Genomic DNA, 16,099 nt, shown 5'->3' with positions numbered 1-16,099 from the left:
TGCCGGATCAGGTGGGCTGGTTCTCCCGACTGCCCAGCTCACCCTCCGGTACCGGACGCCTGAGAAGCGCGGGCAGCAGGAGTGTATAAAGGATTTTATTATTAAACAGGAAGCAGCGGATGGGAGAGCGAGCAAGACGCCCCTTCACTCCGCGTAGGTAGCATCATCGTTGCTGTCGCTGTAGGCGGAGGAGGAGAGCTCCTCGCGGGGTGTGCAGACCGGGCACCGCTGCCGCATGTCATTCCAGCACGAGTGGCAGTACACTGCCTCGCAGTTCGGTGTAGGGCACAAGTAGGACTCGGGCGTCTCAGGTGCTTGGCACACCACGCATCGGCGGCGCAGCCAGGGGCGCAAGAGCGGGCAGCGGCGGTGCAGGATGTCAACCAGATGGCGGCGCTGTTGAGAGACGAGGCGGGTTTAGAGCCGGTTGGGGAGCAGGCGAGAAAGATGGGGAGCTGGAGGGCAGCGCTTCTTTTTGGAGAAGCGCTTCTTATCTGAAGTCTCAAAACCTGACTATGCCCATATGTTGGAGGAAGCTGGATTTGGCAAAGAAGAGCCCTGGAGGGCAAGGGTTCTATGGAAGTCGGTCCTGGAGAGCCTCCCTCACTTCGTGGTGGAGAGTCAGAAGATGCAGCCGGTAATAGCAACAACCATCATCACATGTACTCTCCCGTAAATCGTAAATCGTCTTATTTGATTCTCACCGTGAGGCTGAGAAGCGAGTAGGGCAGATAAGACTATCACTACTGTGTTTTCCTACTTTACAGATGAGAAAGCTGAATCTCATAAATGTTAAATGACTTTCCCAAAGGCACAGACTGAACAGTAAAACCTGTCTGGATCCAGGTACCCTGATTCCAAATCACAAGCCTGGCTCATTATGCTCCCTCTGTCTCCCAGCCTCTCTCCACACGTTTCCCAGGAATTCTCAGGCCACCTTATCTGGTCACTCTTTGCTCAAGAAACTCCAGGGCCCCCACTGCCTGCCAAGCAAAGGCAGGACTCCTGGCCTTGGCCTTCTGAGCCTTCCACAGTCTGGTCCCTTTCTAGCCTCTGCTCCAGCTTACCTCTCCCTGAATTTTACATGTTCTGTGCCAGCTTCTCCTTAGACTTCAAGCCCTGGCACTTGGTTGGCATTTCCTTTGGACTCTGAATCCTTGCACATTCTGCTTCCTCAACTGGGAATGAATGCCCTTCACATTTCCATCTGCCCATCAAAATCCAGTTAACTCCATGATCTGGTCATGGAATCACTTTATGTTCATTTTGAGTGAGTTTCTTGGGAGATCTGGATCAAGACGATGGACTAGAAGGACATGGAGCTCACCTCCTCCCATAGTATCAGTATGTTCATCAGACATTCATCCAGCCTCTACTGCATGTCATGGGAGCGGGGGAGGTCTAGGAGCTTCCCTGGTGGCTCAGAGGGTAAAGTGTCTGCCTGCAATGCAGGAGACCTGGGTTTGATCCCTGGGTCAGGAAGATCCCCTGGAGAAGGAAATGGTAACCCGCTCCAGTACTCTTGCCTGGAAAATCCCATGGACAGAGAAGCCTGGCAGACTACAGTCCATGGGATCGCAAAGAGTCGGACATGACTGAGTGACTTCACTTTCACTTTCAGGAGCTGGAGGAAAAATGTAAGCAAACATGGTCTGTCACTTTTATGAGTTTTTTAGGGCTGATTAAATAAGAGTGGCTGCTCCTTGTGTTTTTAAATGATATTGGGCCCCATACCAAGAAACTGTAAGTGAATTAATTCAATTCAAACAATAACTATGTAAGGCAGATCTCTTTTCAGCTGAAAAAATTGATGGCTTGGAGAGGTGATCATTTTCACACGATGACAACTAACACATATATAGAACTTGCTCTGTACCTGCACTGTGATTAAATGAAACTCATTTAATCCTTACTACAATAGATGGAGTAGTAAAGTCCATTTTACAGAAGGGAAAAACCAAGGCTCAGCATTTAAGTCAGTGGTCAAGAGCACACAATTGTCACAGTGGTCTAGTGGTCCAGTGGCTAAGACTCCGAATGCAGGAGGCCTGGGTTCCATCCCTGGTCAGGGAACTAGATCCCACCACTGCAACTGAGAGTTCACACACCGCAGCTCAAGATGCTGCATGCCGCAACTAAGACCTGTCACAGCCAAACAAGTAAATATCCTTTTTAAAAAACGACCTGTTTACATTAAAAAAATAAGCTCTCTGGCACCAGACCCTCACACCCGACCACCACTCTATTACTGATCTCTAGTGACCAGGCCTCATAGATTTGTTCAATCTCCCCATTCTTCAGAGGGAAAAACTGAGGTCCAGTGAAGACCATGGCCAAGGTTACAAAGCTTACTGAGGGCATGTGGACTGGAGCCTGGGTCTGCTGACAGTGTGCCCTTTCTGTATACCACATGCCTCTTCATGAGGCCTCCCCGATCCCACAGCCCACCTGAGTCCCCTCACCTATGCCACCTCCTCACACCCGCCACACCCCTCCACCCCTCTGCTGGAACTGCACTGAACTTCTAATCTGAAATCCTCTCAGAAGAACCTGTGGCTTTCCCTTGGGCCCCTTGTTTCTGATGAACCTGTCTTGCTTTTCTTTGACCCAACTATATCAAATCTGATTCCTCCTTTTTGCCTGCTTCCCTATGGTCCAGGTGGCTCAGTTGGTAAAGAATCCACCTGCAATGCAGGAGACCCCAGTTCGATTCCTGGGTCAGGAAAATTCCCTGGAGGGGGTAGTTTACCCAATCCAGTATTCTTGGGCTTCCCTGGTGGCTCAGATAGTAAAGAATCTGCCTGCAATGGAGGAGACCTGGATTTGATCCCTGGATTGGGAAGATCCCCTGGAGGAGGGCATGGCAACCCATTCCAGTATTCTTGCCTGGAGAATTCCATGTATAGAGCAGCCTGGCAGGTTACAGTCCATGGGGTTGCAAAGAGTCGGACATGGCTGAGCGACTAAGCACATCACAGCCCTATGGTCCACTTAGGATCTCAGGCTGGGCTGAATACTGGGTGCAGATATGGACACAGCCTTGACCTCCAGGCACTGGATGACCAAGGCCTTTGCATGCATCCCATGAGAACTCACTGAGTGTCAGTAGACTTGGGACCTTGGTAGAGACTGGATGGACTAAGGGGAGATGCCCCCCTCCACTCCAGTTCCTAGACCCAGAGGTGCAGGCCTGGACTTACCGGAGCCCTCTGCTGTCTTGCCCGCCTCACGATGGTAGCCCTCCTCAGCTGGGTGAAGGCTGCTCTCTTCCTCAAGAGATCATTGTAGAGGAACAGGATCCGCTTCTTCTCTCGCTGGGGCCAAGGAGACAGAACAGAGGAGGAAGACATCCCCCAAGGTGGGGCTGATGGGGAGCTGGGTGCAGGCTGGTGTGTGCACACCTGAGGGTGGAGAGGCTGGGGGCACACCTTGGGGAAGTAGAAGGCTGTGATGACCCTCCGGAGCCGGTAGCCGAAAGCCTGGAGCAGGCAGAGGCATGTTAGGAGGCCACTCGGTAGAGCTGCTTTCAAATAGGCCCTGGTGCTCAGGGGCACGGGCTGGGGCAGGCAGGCTGCGGGCGGAGCCAGGCCTGTCAGGGGCATGGCCCAGTCCGGCTGGCCGCAACTCTGCATTGAACTCCCCATGTTCATGGGATGTGGGTTAGGTCTCTGATTACCCTGTTATCTTCCTGCCTGCTCCTCACCCTGCAGAGCTGTGTTGTCAGTATTGTAGCCATTAGGCCCAGGAAGCTACTTGTTCAACATGGCACAGATGTAGAAATTTTCCATCATGGCAGAAAGTTCTACTGAACGGCATTGCTCCAGAGGGCTGGGACCGTGGGTGACCCTCTGGACTCCTCTGACCCAAACCTGTCATCCTCCAATCCTTCAAGCTTGACCTGATGTTTCCTACTCTGATTCTCTAATGCAAACACATTGACCCCCATTTCACCATAGCCAAGGCCCAGTCCCCTAATTCTTTGTCTTGGAAACACCCTGCCTGCCTCCTCTCCCCGGCCCCCAGCCTTCAATTCCTCTGATCCAAACTTTCAGCATCACTCACGCATGTTGTTTGAGTCCACCACCATCTCAGAGGAGGTGTTCAGGGCTCCGATGGTATTCCGAAGAAGCCGGGCAAGCATGGAGTCTCCCCCAACTTTCACTTCCAGTTTATGACTGCCTGATGCCAGGATAGGGGTCGTGGTGTGTGTGGGGAGTGGGGGAGTCAGGAGAGAGTTGGAGTTAAGGAGATGGGGCAGGATGGAGACTGGGTGGAGGGGAGAGGTCAAGGTATAGCAATACTTCTCAACTGCACAGGACTTTCCATCCCTTCACTGATTACTAATGCCTCCTTTTGACAGATACAAAGGGGAGTGGCAACTGAGGCTCCCAGTGACAGCTGTCAAGTTGCAGGGCTGATATTTGACCCTAAGGTGGGCAGGTGGGGGCTGAGAAGCAGAAGGAAATGACAGAACTGGGGACTTCCTTTGTGGTCCAGTGGTTAAGAGTCTGCCTTCCAGTGCAGGGTTCCATCCCTGGTTGGGGACCTACGTGTCCACATGCCGTGAAGTAACTAAGCCTGAGAGCCATAGCTACTAAGCCCGTGCTCTGGAAGCCCTGCGCCACAACTAGACAGAAGCCCATGAGCCACAACCAAGACCTAAGCAGCCAAATATAATAAACTTTTTAAAAATTGGAAGAATTGGGGTGGGGTGGCTGCACAAGGGTGGGAGTTCTCCAGGGGGTTGTCTCCTTGGGCCTGGAGCCTGGAGTGGGGGCTGGGCTCACTGCGGAAGGAGTACTGCACGAAGGAGTGGTGGCGGATAGTGTCGAAGATGGAGTAGAGAGCCCAGTCCAGGCCACAGAGCAGCAGCAGCAGCAGCAGCACGGGCAGTGTCTCCACGAGCTCCCTTAACTGGCCAGGGAGCAAGAGGGGCGGAGCTGGGCAGTGCCACTGGTCCAGGCCTGGAGCCTCCTCTGAGCCCCCTCTGCCCTCCACCCCTCAGATCCCTGCCTCTAGTAGGATCTGGGGTCCTGCCCTCCGTGCCATCCTCACCACATTTCTCATTTCTGCGGCCTGGATCGTGGGGTCCCAGGGGAAGATGACGGTTTTCTTCTCGGCTTTGCGGAGTGGCAGCAGCGTCTGCTTGCCCTGGGAAAAATGTCCCCATGGTGAGAAACACTGAGCACCCTCTCCTCTTCCCTTCTGCCCTCCTGGAGCAGGAAGCCACCCAGGGAACAGGACAGGGCACTCCTGGACAAGGCTGCGCACACTCACTAGCTTCTTCCTGCGTTCATCGATCTGACAGAAGTAGGTGCTGATATAGATGTTGTCGAAGCGAATGTCCCCGTTATAGCTGTCCATGTAGGAGAAGCACCTGTGGATGAGGGCGTCTCCATTGCCTCCAGGTTTACCCACCCTCAACCACGGGCTTCCCTACTGTGGTCAGTCAGCCGACCACCCAGCATGCACCAAGCACCGTCTATGTCCTCGGAGAAGAGAGCCCTGCCCTGCCCTCCAGCAGCCCCACAGTCCAGTGAAAACCATGCACACACATTCTGCTGAGACACAACAGAGGTGAGGAGGGGAGGGGGGTGTGTGTAAGTGCATGTGTGTGCCTGGGAGTCTAGGGGAAGCCTTCCCAGGCATGGAACTTTCAGGAAGAATATCAAGCAGAGGAAACATTAGGAGCAAATGAGGGAGACAAGGAAAATCCCTCAAGGATGCAGAAATCGCCCGATCCACTGACTCCCACATCCACCTCGCACGCCCCGGCCTCTTGGCTGGGCCCTCAAAAGATCTCCTGGGAGCTCACTTGAAGCAAAACTCATTTCAGCCATCATTTCCCTTCTCCTCTGATACACCCCTGAGTAAAGCGATGTTTTCTGTGTGAGTGTGTGTGCACACGCAAACGTAGCTTTTCTGTGTGTCTCTCAAAGTCCCACATAATGCTTCAGTTTCCTGAGGAAAAATGTTAATTGTTGGAAATGTGTTTAAAACTGTAAAAGTACATTAAATAAGCTCTGTAAACTGTGAAACAGGATTTCCAATGCTATTGGTTCTGGGACCCTGTAAAAATCCACATCTTTGCCTTTCAGATAGAAATGTCTGTAAGTGCAAAGAAAGACTGTGAGCGCCCCCTTGTGGGGAGCCCTACCACTGCTGGGTCTGGGCCTGCGGAGCCGGGTCTCCGCCCCTCCCCAGCTCAGACCCTTCAATGAGTGACCTCACCCAGGTTGAAAGCCTGGAAGTGGCTTTTGACTCTGTACCTCCTTCCTTCCCTCCGCAAGCTGGCTCTGCACCTTCCCCCACCTCCCTCCATTTCAGGCCAACTTCCTGCCACGCCCCCCACCCCCACCTCCGTTCCAGCCTGGCTCCCTAACCTCTGACCCACCTTGGCCTCCCTGCCTCCAGGCTGCTCCAGTACAGCCTGCAACCTTGCCACTGGGGGGCAGTTCAGGGCCCTCCTGCAAGGATTTCCAGACTGTTCTGACTATGCCGGGTCCTCAACCACAGCCTCTGCCTGCCACATCCCATAAATGCTGGATTCCTGACCCAAGAGAATACTTTCCCGCTTCTTGGCTGTGGCTCCCCATCTGCAGCCTTTGAAGCTCAGTTATGGCCCTTTCAGCGGCACTTCCTCAGTTCCCATATCTGTCCATCGTACAGCCTTTGAATCATCTCTGTCTTGTGGACGCCTCTTCTACCTCCCCTCAACAATGAGCGTCTTGAGGGCAGAACTATGGCTCATTCATCTCTGTCCTCCCACGGGGCTCTGGACATACACATAAACACTCACTTGCAGTCTAGGCCCCACGGACAGGGGCAGAAGGAGCAAGAGCCCCTGAAAGCCCCTGCCCATCTCAGGCACGTGGGGCTAGAGACAGGAAACAGAGGGTCCAGAGGTCGGCAGGGAAGCAGAGTGAGGCCCAGGGCAGCCCAGCTGGACGCCAGGCTGGGTGGGGTTGAGGACTTTGGTCCAAATGGAGGGAAAGTAGCTGCCAACACAGCAGGCGGGAGAAAATGAAAGCAGAATTGGACGATAAAAATGGCACAAAGTCAGAGCCAAGGGGAATATGAAGGGCAAGAAAAAAAAATCAAAAGTCAAAGCTAAAAGTTAAAAAAAAAAAAAAGTCAGCGTTGGGATAAAGGCCGGAAGGAGGTAGATAAATGAAGATGGTCACCCTTTTAAGGTGGTGGGAACATGGGGTAACGTTTCTTTTGACAAAATGTCCACATTTCCTTTAACTTTGTGTAAACAACGAACCCAGCTTTGTAAAAAGGCAAAGTCAAAGGCGAAGAGCGTTCAGATTCAGTCGGAGGAGGGCTCTGCAGCTCCATTCCTAGGCCCTCCCTCAGGGCGCGGCCAGGCGGTAGGCCGGGCTCCGGGCAGAGGTTGAGGACTCACGCGTGGAGGACCAGCAGGAAGGTGCAGGAGAGCAGCGCGTGCAGCAGCCCCAGGGTCCGCTCGAGCTGGGCCTCCTGGCGCCTCACGTAGTCCCGCACCTCGGTGCTCACGTGTTTCCAGCTCGTGTTGAGGCCCAGCACCCCAGCCCGCCTCTCCTCCTGGTGGACGGCATGGGTGCCGCCTCAGAGGCCCAGACCCAGCTTCCCAGGCCGGCTGTGGCTTCTCCCCCTGGGGTGCTCCCTCGTGCTCTCCTCCTCCCAGGAACTTCAGGGGGGCTCTGCCTTCTGTTCGCCACCCTCCTTGACGCCGTGTTGCTCCTCTGCCGCTCTGTGAGCTGACACCCTCTCACACCTGGCTGCCCTTCCCACAGGCTGGACACCCTCCCCACGCCCGTCAACCAGCACCTTCACCACTCGCCACCTCGTCCCCTCCCTCGCCAGCCACCTCTCCTGGGTCCTCGCATCCTGTGCCCTGTGGCCTCCTCCTCCCACTCCCTACCTCCCCCCACCTCACACTGCCCGTCTCTTACCTTGAGGTTAATAGTCGCTGAAAATTCCCCCTCCAGGCCATGAATAGACTGGTTGAGGGAGTCATAGGTTTGCCCAAAGTTGCCTTCCACTGGGATACGACTGCGGCACCAAACTTCCATCACTGCTGGGCAGTGGGGCCAGGTCAGGGGGCCTCCCTGTGCCCGGCCTCCAGTGCTCCCTTTCCATGATCCTGTTTTTGTCTCTCTGCCCATGACTTTCTTTCTTTCTTTTCATTTTTTGGTGTGACTTATGGAATCTTAGTTCAGAGGCCGGGGATTGAACCTTGGCTCTTGGCAGTGACAGCTCGGAGTCCTAACTGTTGGAGTCTTAACAACTGGACTGAAAGAGAACTCCCTGCCCACGGCTTTCTACCACCTTGAGTTTTTCCCTTCTTCACTCCCCTTGAATTCTTCCCCCCATTTTTTTCACCTGTCTGTAACTGTACCAAACACTAATTTGATAGCCAGCACTTAACAGAGCAGTTCCTCTGTGTGCTGGCTCTGTTAGTTGCTTTATGTGTATTATCTCCTTAAATCCTCAAGACCCCTAATGGGATAAGTACTATCATGATGCCCATCTTTCAGATGACGAGACAAAGCAGGAACTTACCTGAGTCACAAATCTGGTCAGCTGGAGGCGCTGGGCCCTAAGGATGCTGTGTCCTCAGAGCCCAAAGCCTCCCCTCCTGACTGCCTTCCTGCCCGACACCTTCCCAGGGTCCCCCAGGACTCAGATCCCTAGCCCTGGTGCTCCCCACCCTCCTGCCTGTGTGCTCACCCTTGGCAATGCTGCAGAAGAACTTGAACTTCATGGGCAGGCAGAGTAGGTGGTTGAGGAGGGGCACCCAGACGCGCTGCATACACACTCCATGCTTCTGGTCAAACCAGCGGCGGCAGCTGAACATGGCCCCGTTCACCACATCTGCAGGAAGGGCCACCGGGGGTCTGAGGTCCCCAGCCCCTGAGCCGACACCCGGGCCCCTGCCCTGCCCAGGGACCCTCGCTCACGGGAGCAGCGCAGTTTAGTCTTCAGCTCATACATCTTCTGTGTAGAGAGGTGGTGTCTGAAGGCTGAGGCAGCGGGGGCCTCCTCACCTGGGGCTGTCTCTGAGCCCTCAGCATCCTTGGGTGAGAATCCGCTCTCACTGTTCACCTGGGCATCCAGTTCCTCAAAAGAGTTGGTGATGTTCTGGGTCTCAGCTTTCAGCGACTCTTTGCTGCTCTGGGGTTGGAGGCAGGAAAGGAGTCAGGCATGGCAACTTGGAGCTTCTGTGCCCGACAGCCTGTCTGTCCCCAGCAGCCCAGCCTCGGGCTCTTACCTCCAGCTATAAGGAGCCGAGGCCTGGAGATGGGCTCTCAGCTTAGTTTCTCCACTGTTTGTAGTCCTTTGGAGCCCTCTCCCCTCCCCAGGTGCCACTGTTCCACTCACCTCCCAGGCTCCCAGCTCCTCCCAAGGCCTCCCATTCCAGATCCTTGCTAGTTGAGGAAGGTTCCCCAGGTCCTTGACTTTACCCCTCATTGCTACTCAGGCCACTGTGCCATCTGCATTCCCAACTCTGAAGCCCCGAGGTCCTTGTGTCCCCAGCTCCTCAACTTTCCAACTTTTCCAGACCCCAATCTTCAGTTTTCCAGTACCCTATTCCCTCATCCCCTGACCCTCAAAGTTTCCCAATTCCTCAAGGCCAGGGCCCCCAGTTTCCTGCCATCCTAGCTCAGCCGCCCAGAGCACTACCTACTTGGGTGTTTGGGAATGCGTGTGGGATATGCCCCAGGGGCCAGGGGGTAGGAGCTCTTCTGCCATTTGGTGCCCAGAAGACCAGGGCAATGTTTGGGAACAGTTCTGCCCAAATGCCAGTACCACTGGCCCTGTTGTGAAACTATATGTCCAGGATCCCAGCTCTCAGCTCAGGTCATCTAGGCCCTGTGGGGAGAGGGACCCCTAGACCCTGCCGGTGTAGGGTCCTGACCAGCAGGTCCTTGAGCACTGCCCGCAGAGGGGCTGTGGAGACACGCCAAGCTGTGCGGGTGCTGTTGATCTGCAGCTCCACGGTGCAGCCGAGCGATGCTATCACCTCGTTGAGGTTGTGTCGCAGGTTGGCCACTGGTCCTGGGGGAAGATGCCCTGGTAGATTACCTCCCTCTAGAGCCAATTAACTTTCTCCAGCCCATCCCGAGCTCCCACTCTGCGGGTGGTGACCACCTTCTAGAACTGTACATTGATGGGGCCCAGAAGCTGGTGAGAGGTCATCTCATTCAACCGCTGATTTTTTTTTTTCCTTTTGTAAATGAAAGAGGCTCAGACACTCAGAGGAACTCTCTCAGGGGACACACAAGTCAGAACAGCTGGGATTAGACCCCCCGCTCTTTGTTCTTCACCAAGCCTGGCTCTCAATGGATAGCCCACCCAGAGTCACTGCTTCAGGGTCACTAACTGGTACCCAGGGGAATACACTTACCCTCATAGATGGCGGCCAAGGCATATCCCAGTACAAAGAGCCTGCCCTCTTTGCCCAGCATCTTGGGTATTAGCAGAAGGCTGGCACAGCGAATGTGAGGCGAGGTCCCCCAGCCTACGACCCCCAAGCCTATCAGGAGAGCCCAGCAAGTGGTGAGGCAGAGTAAGGAAGCTGCCTCTCCCACCAAGTTTAGCAGAGCACCCACCTCCCACAACTCCTTTCTAGAACCATCACCGTACTGCCCTTGTCCCATTCACTCTGGCTCTGATAGGCCTTCAGGCCACTCATGCATTCATCCATCAAACAGCCATTTATAGAGTTCGACTGTGTGCCAGCCTCCGGAAGGGCTTGGAGAGGAGACCAGAGATTGAAAAGCCAGGGTCAGTGATTGACTTGGTGCGTATATACGAGTGTGTGTGTTTGTGTTAGGGAAAGGGGCCAGCACTTTCCCTTTCCAGGCTGGACTCACAGGTACCCTAGGTACTGAGGGGGCAGAGAGAGCAAGAGGTGAATTCTGGAAACAGGCATTGGTGCTCAGAGCAGTCGGAAGAGAGGTCACAGCCACCCCGATATCCCCTGCTCTCTGACACCTAGAGCTCCGTCCCTAATTTTAGCCTTTAGTCATGTACCTCCTGGTGTGTTTTAGCAGCTCCACATGTGTCTCCCTGTGGTCTCTGCAGGGAGACAGTGAGCTCCTTGAAGCTCATAATCCGGGGAGAGAGACAGACGGGTAAACAGATGACTGCAACACCGAGTGCTAAGTGCCCAGGGAGGCGCTTATGGAGAGCTGTGGGAGCCCGGGAGGGAGCGGGCACTGCTGTGGGGAGGGGTGGGGCTGGGAAGGCTGGACAAAGGCGGCGATGTGACAGCTGGGCCTGGGCAATGAGTCAGTGTTGTGAGGCATTCCAAGCCAAAGGAGTAGCATAAACTGGTCAGAGAACCCAGAAGACTCCTGTGTGGATGGAGTGTTCTCCCAAAGATGGCCAAGGCAGATCCCTAGTCCGTACCCTTCTCTCCATCTGCTCTGCCCTCACGAAGTCCCCAGCGTCTCTCATGGGAGCCGCCTCGTCCCTTACTTCCTCTCTTGCTAACCTAGATATCAATTTTCTTTAGGCAGCCAGAGTGATCTTACAGAAACAAAAATCTCGGATTATGGTCCCTGCTCTGCTTGAAACCATGCAATGACTTCCCATCTTTGCTTGGGATCAAATCCGGACTCCTCTAACACGATCACCAGACTCTCGTGATCTGGCCCCTTCCCACCTTCTGAGGTGATCTCATCCTATTCAGCCCCTCGCCCACCACGTCCGCCCACACTGGCCGTGTTGCTGTTTCTGGAACTTGCCAAGCTCGCGCGTCCTCCCAGGTCTTGGCCCGGCCGTTCCCGTGCCAGGAGCTCTCCTCCCCTGGTCTTCACCTGGCGGCTCTACCTTGCCATACAGGTTTGCTGCAAACCCTGTCAGTGCCACCTCATGGTTTGTTCTCCCTTCTTCCTTGCTAACACAACTTGGGTTTTGTTCCCGGGCAATGGCCTGTCCCTACCCTGGCCCTGGGGGTAAATCTGGATCCATCTAACCCAAGCATGCTATAGCAGGACATTGAAAGGGAGGTGATTCTGTGGTCTTGGCCTTTTGGCCAAGGCTCAAGCTGAGGATGATAGTTGACAAATAGTTGCCCTACTTTCTGAGGGTGATTGTTGACCGAGGGCTGCTCTACCTTCTAAAGAGAGCCTCATGGAGTTTGCTATCTGGGCATTCCCCAAAGAGCAAAAGTGGTGTCTCAGCCCTCTACCCCAACCAGCCTAGACAAAGACAGGGCCAGAAATCGGAATTATCTGGAAGTAGAGGGAAGTGGTTAGAGCAGGCAGACATAGGAGGAGAGGCTGTGGGGAGGACGGGTGTTCACTTCCCCATGGCAAGTGACAGACTCCAAGAGCACCCTTCTGAGGCTGGTGTTGCAAGAAGGGGAACCCGGCTGACCCCTCCCAACTGGACACCTGCTGAGCTGCAGAGCCTGGCAGGGCCACCCCAGGGCTGCCCCAGAGCAAAGAAAGGGAGGAGCGTTCACAGACGAGGCCAGCAGGGCCTCCCAGGAGTACAGGGGGAGCAGGCACACGGAGCATGGTATTTCTCATCATGACAGGGGAGGGCCGACTTCAAGGGGGCCTGTGTTCCCTGTTTGGGAGGGCAAGGACGTTTTCTTTGGGACAAGCATACATATAGAGGGCATGTTAAGTCGCCTCCGTCATCCAGACTCTTTGCGACCCCATGGACTGTACCCCGCCAGGCTCCTCTGTCCATGGTATTCTGCAGGCACGAATACTGGAATAGGTTGCCATGCCCTCCTCTAGGGAATCTTCCCAACCCAGGGATCGAAACTGCTACTCTCCTGCGTTGACAAGTGTGTTCTTTACCACTAGCGCCACCTGGGAAATAGAGAGGGCAGCAGGCCTCAAAGCCATCTGTGTGGGTCCCATCTCCGAGGGCTGCCTGTTTAGGAGGAGGCATCCGAAAATAAGAGTCTGCAGGTGGCCTGTAGGAACTACAGGGAGCTTCGTTCAAGGTCAGTCAAAGAGAACCGCCCTCAGCAGGAAACTGGGCCCAGCGCTGTCCACACAGAGCCTCCAGCCAGACCATGAACAGGGCCCCCTGAGACGACCGGGGTGTGAGGGAGTGCTGCACAGAGGCGGGGGAATTCTAACAGTATCGATGACTTCAGACTTTTGTCCCTTTTCCTCTAATTCTTCTAATCCCCTTTCTGACATCAGAAGAGCCAGAAAGGGAAGGAAGTGGAAAAAAAAAGTGAGTGAGCAGGCTGTGCCTGTTGTCCGCTGCAGGACCCCACTCCACGGATCAGGTCTGCGCTTCGGGGCAAGGGCGTGGTCAGCAGGGAAGATGTTTGAGAACGACGTGAGATTGAAATCTTTGACGTAGAATGGACTGGACTGGACCTTTTAAGCCCCGAAAATAGTCATAATTACTGAAGCAAGACTGGATCTTCTAGATTTAAATCACCAGAAAGCTAAGGGTCTGTGTGAGAGGTCATCAGTGGGGAGAAACGTTGGAAAACAGTGGTCAGAGAGAAAGAAGTTTCCTGTTGGAGCCGCATCGAGGCGGTTGATTCCGTGAGCTCAGGATGATGCCGCGCCCGTGCCCCTTGCCTGGGAGACGGTTAGAAAGGACACGTGCTGCAGTTCGGACCAAAGAGGTGTGGGGGAAGTCGGCCAGGGGGTTACAGGAAGCTCTTTGTTCTCATAGGAGAAGCGGGGAAGGAATGCGCTCGGCTTTTGAGATTGTCACGTGGGGACGTGGCGTCTGGATTTGCTGCAGCCATTTTGTGACCTGAAGAGGGATGATCTACAGGCCAAAAATGGCAGAGAAAAAAGTCAAAAGGAAGCTTGGTCCTTGGTGGGTTTACTGAGCTGCCAAATTATCCAAATTCCAAAACTATTGTACCTAGAAACTTGTTAAATGAGATGATCAATTTCCTCTATGGTTAAACCACTTTTAGGTGGGTTTTCTGCTCCTGTGGCTCAACGCATCTTGATGCAAGGCCTCTCTTCACGTGTCACCTTCTCTAAGAAGCCTTCCCTGACTACTCCCCAGCTACCTCCCAATCCCTTTCTATCACATCCCCCTGGTTTACGTTTTTCATACCACTTGTAACCATCCAAAATGCTCTCGTTATTTCTTCATTTATTGTCTAACTCTTTCCACTAGAATGTAAACTTGAAAGAGAATGTAAACTGAAAAAACTGGGTGTGTGGTGGGGAATAGTTAAAACGAATTAAGAGGTACAAGCCTCCAGTTATATAATAAATAAGTCAGAGATAGATAACAAGGAATTTGGTCAATAGGCAATATGGCCGATATTTTGTAATAACTTTAAATGGAGTATAATCTATGAGGATACTGAATCAAAATGTTGTACACCTGAAACTAATATAACATTTCAAATTAACTGTACTTAAATTAAAAGCAACATGTTCAAAAATATTGTAAAAACTTTGGACAGGGAAAAATGGTTCTTAGACTTATTGTGGTGATCATTTCATAATGTATGCAAGTGTCAAATCACTATATCATACACCTGAAATTAACATAATATTGTACATCAACTATATGTCAATTAAAAAAGAAATCATTATAAATGTATAGCAGTCACTGCACATACATACACAGACACACATGTATGCACTATACGCCATGATGCGTGTATGTGTATGTAATGCATGTTCTATATATTATAAACTCTAGGGGACTAAAATGTAAAAAGTGAGCTGAGTGCTTGTCAACCTTGTTCACTGCTGAATGAATCCTCAGCAGGTGCTCAGTTAGTGCTAAATGAATGAGTGAATGAATGAATTGAATTTATCAGAAGCAGGAGGAAGCAAGATCAGAGAGGTCAGGAGAGACGGGGATTATGAATGGTTTTGGGGTTTATCATGGGGGCTAATCTCTGGAGGAGGAAATGGCAACCCACTCCAGTATTCTTGCCTGGTGAATCCCATGGACAGAGAAGCCTGGCAGGCTACAGTCTGTGGGGTTATGAAGAGTCGGACATGACTGATCACACACATAGGGGTTAATAGGGAGTCCCTCAGATTGGGGAGACTCTTGTGGGCAAGGACTGTGTCTTCTGTAGACTGGGGGCTCTTCCCTCTCATCTCCCCTCAAAGCCCAAGATGAGGCTGAAATTACAAGGGACACTTGGGAACAGAAGAAACAAGAGGAGATTCCTTCCTGGGCACCCAGGGCTGTACTGCATCCCCGCTCTTAGCCCAGCACTAACCCACCAAGCTGTATAACGTCACCATCTTCTGATCTTCATAGATGTTCATAGGGTTCACCAGAAGCTGAAAGAGACCTGAAGATACAGGGTTCAGCCAAAGGTCGAAAGATGCGCCCCACCTCTGACCTCTGTTCTGTACTCACCTATGGCCAGGAGCCCTCCGGTGCCTGCCCCCAGCAGGAAAGCGCTGATGGGAAACTCACCCGGCTGGCGCCAGAGGAATTGGTTACAGGATCTGGGCAGCCCCCAGTTCAGGAACCCCTGCACCGCTGAGGGGTCAAACGGTTTAGCCCAGCAGGGCCAACATACCACTCTTCTGGCTGGGACATGGTTCATTAGGATTAGGGGTGGCAGAGAGGTGGAGGCTGGGGGAACCTGGATGAGGGTGGCCAGAATGCAAGGGACCCTGGGGAAGTGAGGCAGACACGAGGGAGGGAAGAAGAAAGGGCTAGGCCAGCAGAGGGTGCTGGATGAGAGGGGTGGAGGCTGGGGGCCCCCAAAGTGGGGGAAGGGGCAGGAGTCCTGGAGGAGAGACTGGGTGAGAGGAGTAGGGGCCAGGAGTTGCTGGAAGTCACTGGGAAGGGTCAGGGTCTCTGGTGACTGACTCACTGGTGTGGGGTAGTTTCCTTTGCCCTTTTGCTCCATTCTGATGAGGTCTGATGGCCATGAGTCTGCTATAGGGAAGTCTCTCTCATTCCAGAAAGCTCCTCGAGGATATCTTTGGATCAGAGGTTCGGCTTCTGTCTCCACCTCACCCACAGCCTGTCTGAGGGCTGTGTCTTTTAATCCCTCAGCTGTGAAATGTTGGTTAGAGACCTACCTATCCCTTTGCAACTAGATAAAGAATTCCAAGACACACACGGTAAAAGCCCTCCGGAACCTTAGAATATGGTGAGAAATTCTAGGGCCTTTAAA

General features: G+C 53.3%; 1 protein-coding gene across 1 annotated transcript; it reads right to left on the bottom strand.

Annotated features, from left to right (window-relative positions):
- Positions 1-79: 79 nt before the first annotated feature.
- DCST1 (DC-STAMP domain containing 1) lies at positions 80-15,851 on the bottom strand. Its single transcript, XM_069575930.1, has 16 exons — positions 15,794-15,851; positions 15,328-15,453; positions 15,185-15,259; positions 10,394-10,522; positions 9,905-10,044; positions 8,946-9,159; positions 8,716-8,859; positions 7,938-8,059; positions 7,409-7,566; positions 5,278-5,377; positions 5,056-5,151; positions 4,788-4,914; positions 4,063-4,179; positions 3,429-3,571; positions 3,201-3,314; positions 80-396 (listed from the first exon to the last, which is right to left on the bottom strand). Exons 1-16 carry the CDS (start codon positions 15,849-15,851, stop codon positions 145-147), a joined length of 2,115 nt encoding a protein of 704 aa, XP_069432031.1. The 3' UTR covers positions 80-144.
- Positions 15,852-16,099: the final 248 nt, after the last annotated feature.

The sequence above is a fragment of the Ovis canadensis genome, chromosome 1 (genome assembly GCF_042477335.2).
Source record: "Ovis canadensis isolate MfBH-ARS-UI-01 breed Bighorn chromosome 1, ARS-UI_OviCan_v2, whole genome shotgun sequence".
Lineage (NCBI taxonomy): Eukaryota > Metazoa > Chordata > Mammalia > Artiodactyla > Bovidae > Ovis > Ovis canadensis.
The sequence above is the reverse complement of the archived record's forward strand: the minus strand, read 5'-3'. Positions and strand labels throughout refer to the sequence as shown.